This window comes from Oxyura jamaicensis, chromosome 3 (genome assembly GCF_011077185.1).
Source record: "Oxyura jamaicensis isolate SHBP4307 breed ruddy duck chromosome 3, BPBGC_Ojam_1.0, whole genome shotgun sequence".
NCBI lineage: Eukaryota > Metazoa > Chordata > Aves > Anseriformes > Anatidae > Oxyura > Oxyura jamaicensis.
In genome coordinates this window covers 28,799,901-28,815,276 of record NC_048895.1, presented here as the reverse complement: position 1 = coordinate 28,815,276, position 15,376 = coordinate 28,799,901, and the positions used below count along the sequence as shown (strand labels likewise).

Here is a 15,376-nt window from a genome sequence, read left to right as displayed (position 1 = left end):
TGATATTACCTGTGGCTTACCATCTTCTAATATAATTGCACTGGAGTAAGAACATAACATTTTCAACTAATAGAGCCATTTGCAAAATTATTGTGCTCAGAGTTTGAGAATGGCTACCGTTTTATTTTTGAAACTATAAATACCAAAAAATCAAAATAACCCTGTGTTCTCCCCATCTTGTCTAAATGAAACAAATATCCCTTTTGTTGCATCCCCAGCTCTTGAGAACGTCCTTCCTCTGAAGTTTCAACTCTATTTGCTGTTATTCCCTTCACAGAAGGCAAACGTGTAGTGTCCCAGGGCATCAGTGACCATGTCCATTCCAATTTAAGAACAACGCAGGCACAACCTTCACACTCGGACCAGTTATCTCAGTTTTATAGATACACTAGCCAATGATTACTTCAATGAAATTATATTTCCAATTAAATACTACTACAGAATTTAAAATTAATTCAATAAAGTTAAAGCCATGAAGTTAAAGATAAATTAGAAGAAAAAGGACGGTTTATACATCTTTTTGCTCCTCAGTATCCAAAATTCACTTCTCACTATCCACTATTCTTCATATTCTCTCCTCAGGCAAATAGCAATAAATTTTGAAATATTTTACTTCACAGAATTTCAAAGGAAAAGTTAATGTGCTCCCAACAGACAAAAAGATAGAAATATTAATACTTAAATCTATCATTTTCTTTTAGCACACACATGGAGTTCTTTGCTCATCTGCTCAGGCAAAATACAAAAGTCTAACAAAAGGTTTAGAAGCTTAGAAGTTTCTTAGATGCTTATAGTTGTTTTCCACTGGCCTATCCTATATACAGTTTTTCTCTCCTGATAACTTCACTTTTTTTTTTTTTTTTTAAACTGTGCTGTAAATTTAGTAGTACAGAAAGATGTCATACTGCTAGTACCACAGCATTTACATCTCTGTTTACCTAAAGAAGGCAAAAATTAGGAATCAACATACCAATTACTGACCTAGATATCCACATACTTTACTTTTGAAGGGATACCTACATCCTTCAGAAATTCTTGGGGTCAGAAAAAGCTAAGTCAGCACTAAGCATATACAATGAATGCATCTCCACTGCAGCCTGGAATAAGACCAGTTTGAATGTACTTCATAGGTTGGATAACAATCCTTTTGCTTTTTAACAAATGAAAAAAAAAATCCAAGTGTAATTCAATCACAAAATGCGTTCACAGATAATAGGGAACAATGCTGAAGCAAGAGACCAATCCTATGTAGAGAATCGGTTTGGGGAAAATAAAGAAACTGTTCTTGTTGAATATTAAGAAGACTGTAAGTAGAATGACATTAATCCATCCCTTCTACAATCAAATTCTTACCTAAAGCAGCCCTTGGCAATTGTCTTTACGGGTAGAAAAGGAATCAGTTATTCACTATGATCTGTGACCAAGACAGTCAGCGTAGTCAACAGTATGAAAGGATTTAAATGAACCATTGGAGACCTGCTGACTTGTCACTGGATTTTACCCTAAAGGCTATTGTTCTACAGTTTAAGTCAAATATAGTAGCAATACACTACCCATAAAACCAATTAATTTTTTGACAGAAAGACAAATAGCTCCTGAAATAACAGTTCAACTTTAGTAAACACAGAACTACTACTGGAAGAAGAAATAGGAACAATTCTAATTTTGCTGTGGTGTTGCTGCTGCCAAGCCATTCACTGTCAAGTAGAGTAAGCTCAGAAGCTCCCCTGAAAATGATCAGTTGAAGAAGGAGTTCGACCCATATGGGATGACAGCTACCCTCAAACCGTGTCTTGGAATACTGTGGGACTCCTGATCATCTGGCCATAAAAATACAACCCTACTAGAGTAAACCAATCATAGCTTAAATTTCTTACAGTTCTTTCTAGCAAAAGGCAGAATTATTCTGGAAGTTTAGAGACATCTGATAGCAAGGAAACGTGATGCTCTTAAGCTTAATTTCTGATTTCATAGGTGAATCAACATACCAGCTGAAGAATGACACAGGAATCAGCATTAAAGTCTCAAAAACATTTCATAAAAGAAAAACAATTTTTAAAAAGTATTTGTATATAAAAAACCACCCTTCCTCCCTGTAGTGCTATTCCACCACATGCAAAGCTGCCAAGGAGCCTGGGTCAGTTGTCTAACCGTGTTGCTTAGGGCCGTTTGAGATGCCTTAGGGCATCTGAGACACCTATGGCAGGTACAACTTGTGTTTTTTAATGAGATCAGTGCCCTGTGGATCAGCAGCTTAAGAGGCCAAGGAAGATACTCTCAGGCACCTCAGACAGTACTAGACACCTCTAGTTAAGCAACTCAATCAAGTCCCACTTCTTCAATCAAGACATTGTAAGGAAAAAGATACAGGAAGGACTTGTGGGATGGTTATTTGGTTCTTAGGGGGTGGGGGGTGGCAAAGGGTTGTGGATATTTTTATTTCTGTAACGTCAACTGACAAATACGGCTGTAAGAACGGAAAAAAAGAGGTGTTAGCCAATGTACAGAGGGAGACATAGCCCGCTGTCATAAAGGGCTGAGGATGGGCAAATCTGCAAAAATGAAGTAAATGAGCTGGATCCCAGGCTGACCAAGAAAGCAGCTTATTCTACAATCTACTTGCGTTTAGGTAGCTGGGCAACTGCCTTCCCAAAAACATTAGTACTAGAAGTGAAGAGGACAAAAGAGAGCAACAGATAATGCAAGAGATAAGACACTGGTAGACATTAAAGACGGGAGTTGTTGGTAGAAATTAAAGACAGGCAACACCAGAGTTGTAACAGACACCGGGGTAGCTGAAAGAAGGGAAAGTGAAAATGAAGGACAAGATTACCTTGAAGCAAGCAGACTGCACAATCATCAGTAAGTGAAGCCCAAACAGGAGTAGAAAAGAGAAGAGAGCAAAGGAGAAAAGCACTACAACAACACAAATATGGGGGCCTAACCTAAGCCTTAAGCTTCCCTAAGTGCACACTTGTAGGTGTATAATATAAGGTCATTTCTTCTGATGCAGAAATATACTATTTAAGTCTTTTACCTGCAAAAAAAGTTCTGCCCATTACGTGCTCAAGGGAAGTCCTTCCCCACAAGGAAAAGTGTCAATAATAGTAATAGAGCTAGACATGAAAGTGTTTATTTAAAAGGAGAAAGTATTTAAAACTTTGTAGTCTAAGAGGAAATAAATATAAAAAAGACTAGATTATCTCTTGATGTTTCCCATTAGTCATTCCCATTTGACATTAATTAGTAGGTTCCCAAAGAAAGAACATTCATTACTCTTGCCACATAAATTAAGACTCAACAATTCTTTGGAAGACACATTGCCAGGGAGAATCTTTGGTACCTCGGGTGACCCAACAAAAAGACACTTCTCATGCAAATAATGCTATCACCTAAGTATAATCTAAGCATTTTATAAGTATAAAAAAGTCCTTCCTGCAAGAGCCTCAACTAAACCACAGCCTGTGCTAATGACCCAATGCTGCACAGAAGGCTGACATACACACTGCAGCAACCTGGTTATGCAAATCTTAAGATTATTTGCAAAATCATTTTTCCAATTGTTTGCTGGCAGTATACACAGTGTTTAGCAAATAAAATTAGCAAAGCAGTTTCTAGAAGGGCAACAAGGCCAGGTACTCCTCTATATTTTTCATTTTCTGTTCTTCTTATTACTTCCTTAAAGCAGAAAGCCACAGGAAGACTAGATAAGCTTACTGAGATACTGCCATCAAAGGAAGAAAACCAATTGAAATTCTGCAAAGTGTATTATGGGGAATATTTTAGGCATATTTAGTGAGGAATTTAGGAATATTTAGTGAGACACCAAGAGTGGTTTCTCATTCTAAGGATTATTACTAAAATTTGTAAGAAGCTAAGAAAAAGAAATCAGGATCGAAAAAAGAAGAAACAAGAAAACAAAAAGAAAGGCTAAGCTTAAAATGAGACAAAAGAAACATTCTTCAGGATGAAGGAAACCTAACAAAGTGGTAGCAGCAGAACCCCAAGCTGCAGTCTACTCACAAAAACAGTGAAAATCAGACAGAAGACGAAAATACTATAGTTCAAGAGGCCACAGAAAACAGTAGCATCACAAGGGCAACACATTGTTTAATCACCGTTAAATTTCAGATGACAGCACTCAAGGACAGAGAGAGAGGGAGGCATCAGTGCCTGAAAAAGAAAATGTGAAGAACACGAGAAGGAGGGGAAAAAAAAAAAAGAAAAAAAAAAAAAAAAAAAAAAAAAGAAAAAAAAAAAAAGGTCAGGTTCTCTTAGCAGCAAGAAGCAGCAAAAGCTTGAGTGGTAACTTAAAACCAAGAGCAAAAGATTCCAGGGTTCATTGGAACAAAATTGCAGTGACCAAGCAACTAATTCTTATTGATGCATTTTAGTTACAAATATTATTCAATTAAGACTATGAGAGCTTATAATCCAGCAGAAATTCTCAGGATAAGCAATGACATCTGCCTTGATTTTTCAGCAAGGAAGACCGCTATGTCTAAGAAGTACAGAAGACTTCACCTCAAAATATGCAGATTCTTCTCCAGAAATAATACCAGACTTTACTCAGCAGATATTCAGTTTGCAATAAAGAACATACTTGGATACCACTTACTCTAAGTTTTGTCCCTGGAACACAGACTCAACCTTACTACACCTTACACTCATTATAGAGTATCATGGACACTTAGTCTTAGAATTTAAACTTTTACTAAGAACTTAAAAAAAATCAAATACAAAGAAAGCAATGAGTTTAATGCAGCAGCACTGAGTCCTGGATGGCTTCATTAAAATACTAACACTGCTGTCTGAAATCTATCAAGAAGCAGCTCAATTTTTCAACCATCCTAGCCATAAAAACACAAAATTTACACTTTTACTTAATTTTCTTCAGTAAGTTATCTCTGAAAACATATTTTGAAAATTTTTGAAGTGTGATGGAAGACTAATTTAATAACCTAATTTATCTCCAACACTGACATAACATTTTCTCCAGCATAAAACTGCGGATAACCCCAAGGTCTTATTCCTCACTGGAGCCAAGTTAACTATTAGTAACATTCCAGAAACTCGGAATAAATGCAAAAGTGAAGTGAACGTGATATCTGAAAAAAAAAATAAATGACTATTTAGCTAACTGACGCTCTGTGTAGAGACAGGAGTTCAACTAAATTAACCTCAAGGGTCCCTTCCAACTCAGGATATTCTAGGATTCTATGGATCTCAAGAAATTATATTAATTGCCAGCAAGGCACCTTAAGTCACTGGATATTTGATGTTACTAAAGCTCAAAAAAAACAATTATTTTACACTACAGGTAGTCAGCCACTGCATTGCTTGCATGTATGCTTTCCTCTTTTTCAAAAAAAAAAAAAAAACCAACAGTGAACTGCCTGGTCTTTTGGAGAACAGGCCTGTGACTATGCAATTATACTTCCCTAAAGCAGCGTACCAACAGTTTTCAACACGCTGGGATTAATACTTGGGTACTTGTACAGTGGCAGCGGTTATGATTGATGATATTCAAAGATCTGATCTGTTGCAAAGAGGATGCAAGACAAACCGCAAAGGAACTACACACTTCAGCCTGTATTTGGCACCACATAAGGAAGACCATGCACTGAAGCTTCTGAACATTTTCAGCCAATCTTTTTATTCTAGGAGATTTCGCAACTTTCCTTTGCAGAAATATTCTGCCCTTAAAAGATAACATATCTAGCAACAGCCTACAACAAAGTATCTACAAATCTTTGGTTGCACACCATGGCAGTCTTCCCCTACCATCACTAGAGAAATGAACACAGAATTATTAAAGCTTTCTTGAACCTGCTGGCATCAGTTTACTCTGCATGCTCTGAGACTGAACAACGCACAGCATTTTCAAATGTGTAAGGCTGAAATGAGGAGAATCATTATCCATTGAATTCATTGCTATCATTAGGTACCCGTAAAAGAGAGAGACTTGTTTATGCCTCTTTCTACATTCAGCTGGCCATAATGTTGAAATATGTAGCATGATAAAATTGTGCCTTTAATTTTTTTGGTAAGGTGAAGACCACTAGCATTACAGTTGTTTTATTTAATTGCTTACATGATGTTCAAAATACAAGAACTGTGAAAAAAGAGGATTTCTAAATACTCAACTTTAATGTATAGTCCATATTTCCAAATACTGTAACTGCAATATAGTCATTAGGTATATTAGCATCGTCTATATGCCCATGTCCTTGCCCGTGTGCATTTTAATCTACTAATTCTCTCTAAGGAATCAAGAGCAATTCTAGCCACTACTTAAAAGCAAGTAGAGACTTGAAGCTCTCAGAATATAATATTAGGGCCCTGTAGAATGATAAATAAGAGGGTTACTACAGTCTCATAGAAAATGAGATAGCATTCTCTATAGCAATGTCATGCAATAAAGCTTCTTCACTGCATCTTGATTGTAGCCATGAAACAAGTCTCAAGTAGAATCTACTATACATTGTGGTACACATCAAGATTGAACAGATTCAGTCTGCTATTCAAATTATTTTTAAGTTTAAATAGGGACAAAAATCCCACTTGCTACAGTAGTAGTTTCAAATAATATGGCCTTTACTTACTGAAATAGTGCCATCCCCCGTGTTTCACCCTCTACCCCCCGCTTTTCTTGTTTTAATAATTGCTAGCTACAGCTTAATATGCCATTTTTCTCTTTTGAAAAAGAATTAGATCTCTTGAGCCATAACTCTGTACTTTTAGAACAGAAAAAGTATTCATAGTAGACTGATAAAGGAACCTAGCTCATCTCTCTCACAAACATATGCACAAATTTCCAGACCAACTTCTGAGAAGTTTCCTTATAGGTGCCAATTGGAAGCTTTAAAGTACTCCTAATGATAAGAAGTTTAACTGCACCAATTTCCATTCATAAAGGAGAAGGGTTTCTAGTGCACTATGTAATGAGAAGAAAAACTACTACATAAGGAATACAACATTCTTAATATGAGAAGGATCTAGAAGCTGCCCCATGTTTGGTAAGGGCCCCACTGCTGACCAGAGCTGAGCCAATAAGTGATGTTGTTTTGCGCCTCTGTGAGAGCAGATTTAAGACAGGGGGAAGAGAGAGGAAAAAAAAAAAAAAAAAAAAAAAAACAAAACTACCACACAGCAGCTGGGAGAGTGAGAGGAGTGAGGAACAGTCTTGTAGGCGCCAAGGTCAGCGAAGAAGGAGGGGGAGAGGTGCTCCAGGCACCAGAGCAGAAGTCCCCTGCGGCCTGTGGTGAGGACCATGGTGAAGCAGGCTGTCCCCCTGCAGCCCATGGAGTACCACGGTGGAGCAGGGTTCCATGCTGCAGCCCGTGGAGGAGACCACGGTGGAGCAGGTGGCCCTGCACCGACGGAGACTGCAGCCTGTGGAAGACCCCTGCCGGAGCAGATTCCGGGCCGGAGCTGCAGCCCGCAGAGAGGAGACCACGCAGGAGCAGGTGACCTGGCAGGAGCTGCTGCCCGTGGGGGACCCAGGTTGGAGCAGTTTGCTCCCAAGGGATGGACCCCGTGGTACGGACCCATATCTGGAGCAGTTCTTGAAGAGCTGCTGCCTGTGGGAAGCCCACACCAGATCAGTTCAGCAAGGACGGCATCCCGTGGGAGGGACCCCACAGCACAGGGGACGAGAGTGACCGAGAAGGAGCGGCAGAGAAGAATTTCTATAGACTGACCATAACCCCCATCCCCCCGTTCCTCTGCGCCGCTCAGGGGGAGGAGGTGGAAGAGGGTGAATGGGGGGGGAAGGTGCTTTTGGTTTCTTTCCTTTGTTTCTCACTTCTCTAGCTTATTAGTAATAGGCAATAAATCATACTATCTCCCTATACTGAGTCTGTTTTGCCCATCACGATAATTACTGTGTGATCTCCTCGTCCTTATCTCAACCCTTGAGCCCCTTTCATCGTATTTTCTCCCTGTCCCTCTTTGAGGAGGGGGAGTGAGAGAGCGGTTGTGGTGGAGCTCAGCCGCCCACCTGAGTAAAACCACCACATGGAGACAAAGCAGCTCCAGCTTTCTTGGACTCTCCTGGTACAACAGATGCAGCAGTTCCTCTATCATCTTTATGGTCTTTTGCTGGACTCACTCCAATATGCCCATGTCTTTCTCGTACTGAAGAGACCAAAACTGGACACAGTACTCCAGATGTGGTTTCACCAGTGCTGTCCTAAATCTAAAGCTGTCAAGCTTCACATTTTATCTGAAATTCTTCATCCTCTCTCATATTTCAGTTGTTAGACACAAACAGCACAACTTTACCATTTTCCATATACAGATTATCATCAACTCATATGTTTAGAATACAATCTTATACCTTCTAAAACAACAAAAACCATGAATACAGAAAGGAAATATTATTCTAATCTCTTGAACCAGAACACAGACTAATTGAAGAATAAGTAAATAAATTAGCACATGCAAGACCTCCAAGAGTAAGGCAGATTTAAACACAACACTAAATCAAAAAAAAGTGAGTGACATCTCTCTGATCTGGTAAAACACAGCAGTTACTATTTAGAGATACCTAATAAAATATGAGACTGTCTTTTGCTGTATCTTACTAGAGAATTCTTCTTAGAAGAGAAAGAAAGAAACAACACCAAGCATATACAAGTGAGACTAAAAATGGCCATCATGTTGTCTTAATCATAACATTTATTAGAAAAACTGGGGAGGAGCTTGTGACTTCTGACTTCTGGGATTCATGTTTTCAACTTTGTCACTATATTAAGCAAGCCTGTAAACTTATCTTAAAAATATATTATTACAGTTAATATTTTTTTAAAGCTTAATCTCTAAGAAAAAAAAATGTACCTCAAAACTCATAAAATTAATTAAAGACAAGGTAAAACTCAACAGAGAAGACATTGTGGAAAGGAAGACCAAGATGCAATAACAATAGTTTTAAACTTACATTTGAGTGTTTCTCCAGCATAAGGGATATGCAGCTTAAACCGATCACAGCTAGGTCCAGGAGTCAAGGATGTACAGCTAAAATGAAGATAAGAAAAGAATGCTTTAAGCTGTTACAGATGGCAGCAGATGCTAATGTTATTCTGCAGCAAACAAATGACTGACAAATAATGATTTTGTGAAGACTACAAATACTCATCCTTACAATCCGGGGAAAAAGTAGGAAGGATGCAGAAGGCCCATTCACTCCTGAACAGAAGTTCTCACAACATCATGAGAAAATTTAGGATCTGTACCAACAGTCCAGTCCTGTTTCCCATTTTAACACAAAATATACACATAAAAAATGCCCTGTTTTGAGGATGTTAGTAGAATATCCACTAATCCACCAAGCCATCAAATTCCGTTGTATTCCGTTTTGCAGGTCACAATTTTTTACACATACCACAGTAACATGGTTGCATGCTCCCTATCCCTGCAATCCTGACACCTGGGTTTAATCTTACTTTTAATACATCAACAATTCAGTCATTTTTACCTATTTTAACCTTTAGTTTTTCCATTCTGCAAACTCTCACAGGAAGCCTCCAGGTAAGCAAGTTGCAGAATCTGCTGTCTGGTTGGCTCTGACAACCAGGCACAGAGGTTTGTGATCTGTGACCACCTGCTAACTCCTGTGTACCTGAATACTGCAACGACAGTTGGGTCTCACGGTGATGAGCGACCATTTTACCAGCATAAGAGTGACTGAAACTGTTCAGGGTCTAAGCTAGGGATGACCAACTATTTCACACCTTACAAGTCATGTATGAAAACCAAAAATCTCAGCTGTACCGAGAAAAATGACGACATGGACTGTTTCACTGGCAGGAATGGCAATGGTCCCTGGAGCTCTCACCACTGGAGGCCACTGGGCATAGGACAGGTTCCCACAGCATAACTGCTGGAAGCCCTTAGCAATCCCTTGCTTTCCATACCTAGTATCCTGATTATCCAGCAGTCTTCTTGCCAGTCTAATAACATTGAGAATTGTTTGCAGCCCCAGCACAAGAGCTACACTTGTTGCAAGCCACATAAAGCTCACAATGAAAGAGAGGCTGACTAGACAAAACAAACAGTGAAAAGAAGTGAGACAAAGGTAAAATAACTTCCCTAAGCTCAAATATCAGATCACTGGCAGAGCTGTAATACAAACCACTGACAACATTGTGAAACAAAGGATGTGTTTACTGGGCCACACACAGAGCCAAAGCGAAAAGAGTATGCCAGAAAGCACAGAAAAAAACGGATCCTACACTGTAGACACAACACAGTTATTCCTTCAGCTGTACCTGCCTTACTGCAGAAGCAGCGGGAGGACAAACAAGGTATTGCTCATTTGCACCAATACACTCAATATGCCATTTCCATCAGACACCACCAGTACAGCCAACCTTTCTGCTTCCTAGCTAGGGAAACTATGTGCAGGGCCTTCAGAATGTTTGTATTCAGTAAGCTACATGGACAATTTAATCAGATTTGTGTCCGCACATTGCTTCATCAAAGAGGAAGCCCTGGAACTGCAGATAATTCATTTCATGTACATTTCTATAAAAGTAGACAGAAAATCAGCAATTCACTTGTGTGCACCTCGAATCTAACATGGGTACAATTTGCAGCCTGGGTTGGTTCAGCAAGAATACACTGAGCTATTTCACTATCATCACAGACATGAGATAACTGTCCTAGCAAAGGGAAGCAACTGATGTCCTATCTTCACTCTAGGAAGGTTTTTGCAAAGTCTTGTGAGAGCACTGTGCAAAACAATCTACAGAAACATAATTCTGATACAACTATCAGATGTGTACAGAGCAGGCTGAAAGGCAAGTTTCACGAGAGATTAGTTCGCATCTTGCTTCATGCAAAATGCAGAGGGGGTTTTCTTCTGGCAGAACACTATTCAGCATATCATTGAAAAGCTCTGACAATGGAAAGGAGATTGTTTTTTAAATCTGCAAATGATGTCAATGCGAAAGGGAATGCAGCATGCTGGATGACAGAACCAAAGCTGAAAAATATTTTGATTTAACGCTCTACACTACTACTTTTTGACTTACATCTAAATAGGGCTTAGCCAGAACAAAAAGTATCATTGCCCTCACTGGGAGTAAAATTAGCTTCTGTTTAAGAACATGCAAGATTGGAGACCCAACACAATAGAAGTAAGGGAACAACATTTTTTCAAAGATGCATTTTATTAGTAGGTGAGAACAGCAATAAAGGAATGCCCACTGTTTGAGTACTTTAATGGCTGTGGATAAATTTAACAGCTAAGTATGAGAGTTATTATCTACTTTCAAGTCATTCCTAAAGGCTCACATTACATAAGGCCAATTCCAGGAAGCATTAAAAAAAAACTCACAAAAAAATCATTTACAAGTTCCAAACTATATCTGCAACATCAGTTAATACTTAATGTCAGTTTGTTTCAAAGAATCACAGGTCACAGTTATTTTTTTCCAAAATAACGTTGTTACTAGCTTTTCAACAGGAAAAAAAAAAAAAAAGAAAAAAAAAAGATCCTGCAAATACCCTACAATCTTTTCTTTTAGCACAATGGGCTGTTTGGAAATGCTTAAGGAAAGTACAATATTCTTTAACATTAAAACAAAATAAAGCTTGATTTAATGGTAAATGTCCCTAAAGTCCCTAATGTCCCTAAGTATTTTTCCTAGATTATTATAATCCACTAGAGATGTTTTAAATTTTACAGGTCTAGAAGTGATGAAAAATGACAGTATTCAGGTGTCTGCTTTTATTTGTTGTTGTTGCTGCTTTGTTTTTTTGACAAATTACACTCTTGGACTAGGCTGAAAAGAGACTTCAAAAACTGCAACAGTCTGAGCAACCAAGCATAAAACCTTACATACGTCCATTTGAAAAGAGGCAGCTAATTTTTAATATAAACAGTAAAAGAACAAAACTCTTCAGGCAAATCAAAATTTTGGTACAACTAGCAGCCTGTCTGTGGCCATACTTTTACCAAAAGTCAGAAATAATACTGTGGATATGGGCATCTCCTCTTGCCTGAACTTCCTTAATGTGCAGAACCTCACACAATTACCTGACCCAGAAGCTCGGCCTCTATCCTCTCCAAAATGTAAGATTTCACATTTGATGATCCTTTGACTTAATATTGCTCCCACAAAAGTGACACTGAAGAAGAATGATATGACAAGGTCTTTTCAAGATTTTTTGTTGTCCCATCTTCACAGGAAATTAACAGATAGAACAACAATATCTGGTATTGAAAATTAATTTCAGAAGCTGACTTCAGCTCATGATGAATAGACATGCTACTTATTCATGTAAAACGTTACATTGATTTGCATACCTTCATCTAAGTACTTAATGTTTTACATAGGAAAGCCTTGAAGCAGAACAGTAATTAATGTTCTGATGCTCAGAGCAGTGATAGGAATGTCTTCTTCCCAGAGTATTTCAAAAGCATCTAGAAAGGCAGTTCTAGCTGAGCTCAACAAGGTTCTCTTACACCAATATGTTAGTAATTGACTATTTATAATTTCTGTTTTGTTAAAAATAAAAAAATGTTATTTATTCCCTGTCTTTCTGGGGGTACTTTAATGTTTTACAAGATTGAAGCCACAACAAGGAAGACTCATATCCCCAGATTTCAGTAGGACCCTCCTATCAACTAGTTGTCTACAACCATCACCTGAAAGCGTTCCCAAGAGAAGCGGTTTTATAGTACCTGGGCCCTAGTAAAACCTTATCCAAAATAAGTTCTATGCCACATCACAACTAACCAAAAGCTCAACTACTTACTACCTTAATCCTTAAAGTCTGGAGATGAGTGGTTATTCTATCAAAAACAAACAAACAAACAAAACCTTATTTATAGCCCTAAATATTATATTCCAGTCTGAAGCTCACTTTTAAAATCAATCCTAGAACTCTGCTGCTTAGAATCATGTAATCCACAGCAAACGTTCAGAATCAACAGAAGTAAAATACCTATCAAAGAAACATACAAATCTTCTTTTTTTTAAACTGGTGATAAAAGTGTATGACTCATGCTAATTGATTTGATGACTATCAAACTTCTTGATTAGAAAGGTATGTGATGTGTTTAGTGATTCAGGTCTTTGTTTTCCGATCACACTGAAGCTTTTATGCCTTTACCACCTGAAGATAAATCATCAATGAATTTCACCGTGCAACAGCAAAGAAAATTAGACTAAGAATCTGAGCCACTATGATTTCAGGAACTTGATATTGAGGCTGCCTAACCCGAACAGCCAGAGATGCAAAATCTCTTAATCTCACAATGCTTAGGTTGTTACAGCTGCTGTTCTTGAGGATCAATATTTGTTTAGATAAAGGACAACATTTGTTGTTCACTGGGCTATTGATTTAAAAGCCAAGGCTTCACACAGCAGCAGAAGTGGCAAACACTGCTAAAACACACAAATCAGGAGCAACAGGACAAAGGACCTTCTGGCCACTGGCTGTATTCCCAACCAGCTCCGACATACCTAACAGAAGTTTCAAATAGCATAGAAAGACACTGTTAGGGAAAAAGGAGGTCAAGTCCCTTCCATAATGCAAGAGGCTGAAGAAGAAAATGAGCTTTTTATCAGCAATGAGGAGACACAACTCAGTCAGGGGTTCAGAGGCTGAAGGTTTTGTCAGTAAGAGTCAAACATAGCTCAGAGACAAAGATGGGCAAACCCTACTCCTTGTTACTAATGAGACTCTTTCTCATTGCAGTTATCAAGAAGCATCCACCTTCAGTAGCCAGCCAGTAGCCTGAACAGAAACCCCAGCACCCTGGCATACAAGCTAGTTGCCACGGATAGGAATTGTCTGAGCAGTAAAGCTTGAGTGTCCCTGATAAGAGGAGAACTGCCATGGTTTATAATAGCAGCAAAGGAGCTCTGGAGCTCGGCCATGTGTGTCCCTGTAGTAAAGGCAGAAAGGACAAAGTGTTGGTTGTTTTCTTATTTATTTTTTTTCCATTTTTTTTCAGAAGTCCACCAAAAGATCTTATTCCAGCATTTGCCAAGAAAAAAAAAAAAAATATCAATGCTAAGGTTCTGTGGAACAGCCTTCGTAGAAGCCTTTATATTCTTTCTTCCAATCTCTGTAGATGGGGATCTGCTCCAGTGTTCCTTCCTTGAAGACATAATATTTCATCCCATTTAATTAAGAATTAATTGCAGAACTCACAACAGATGGGTAAGTCATCTACAGAACCATTAAGAATAATTAGAAGTGGGAAGGAGTGAAAGGAAGGCCAGCAGCAGGTGACAGTTTTAGTTTTATTTTTTAAAGGGATCAAGAAACAGAAAATTGGTGGAAATCACAATTTAGCAAGCTGACATGGATGATAAAAACCTCTATCACAGTCCAACTCCCTACTACACACAGAGCACAAAGCTTTACAGAGTCCTGCAGATACACAAGAGTAGTATCGAGCAGCTGCTGCTGAAAAAGAACAGAACTAACAAAAATTCTATCAATTGGGCAAAATTTGAGATGGGAGAGATATTCTAATCAACTAATGCTCATCTTCAGTTCCCCTTTTTTCTACAGTCATACATACATATTATATGACATGATAGAAAGGGACTTCCATTTAAATGATAAAACTGTACACCACTGCTTTTGAGAAATATAAAGACCCAGCCACATATAGAGTGATTGCTACTTACACGGATACTTTCTTTAAAACATGGAAATCACAAACCCGAATCAATTATTCTAAACAACTTTTTAGGAGTTAGAGCCACTATTTTCATAAGACTCATTTGTACCCTATCTGGTTTGTTCAAACTTAGTATAAAAATTAAGCTATACAAGAGGCCTACTCCTGGTATTGCGAAATCGATGAGGATGACGATGTTGATTTTCAGTCCTGTTAGCATTAGGTGACACTCCATAACGGCAAAAGCATTTCAATTCATAGTTGGGAAACTCCAACGTGTCACCAGATAAGACAAACATTCCCAACAAGACCTTCACCTGCTGTAAGTGCTGATTTATATCATATGCATATTCATGTTTTCTTGTATGCATTGAATCTTAATTGGGACTTTCAGAAAGGAGTGGGATACTAGGCACAACACACAGCCTAGGCAAACCACTCCTCACCTTCCCACTGCACCCATGGGCATATTCTACCTTTTATAAACAGTAAAGTTCAAAGAACTATTTTAAATTAATTCAGCTGCCAGCAGCCTGTTCTCACTAAAAATAATACACCAAGGCATCTAATGACCACTGTCATTAATAAAACAAGTTATAGCAGCTGTATCTTATCAGTAGATGCAGATTTCCTTAATTTGAACGGGGTCTTCGCCAAAACAGATGTTGCAGGCAGGGAAAGCTTTGGGCCCATTTCTAGAACTTCAAACCTTTCACATCTGCCACGATC

General features: G+C 38.4%; 1 protein-coding gene across 3 annotated transcripts in view; it reads right to left on the bottom strand.

Moving 5' to 3' along the window:
* Window positions 1-15,376, bottom strand: part of BABAM2 (BRISC and BRCA1 A complex member 2) — a 168,112-nt gene that overhangs the window by 139,727 nt on the left and 13,009 nt on the right. For all 3 annotated transcript variants that reach the window (XM_035320764.1, XM_035320766.1, XM_035320765.1), the window contains exon 3: window positions 8,942-9,018. In XM_035320764.1, the coding sequence (XP_035176655.1) occupies window positions 8,942-9,018 (77 nt within the window). The remainder of the gene's footprint in view (window positions 1-8,941; window positions 9,019-15,376) is intronic.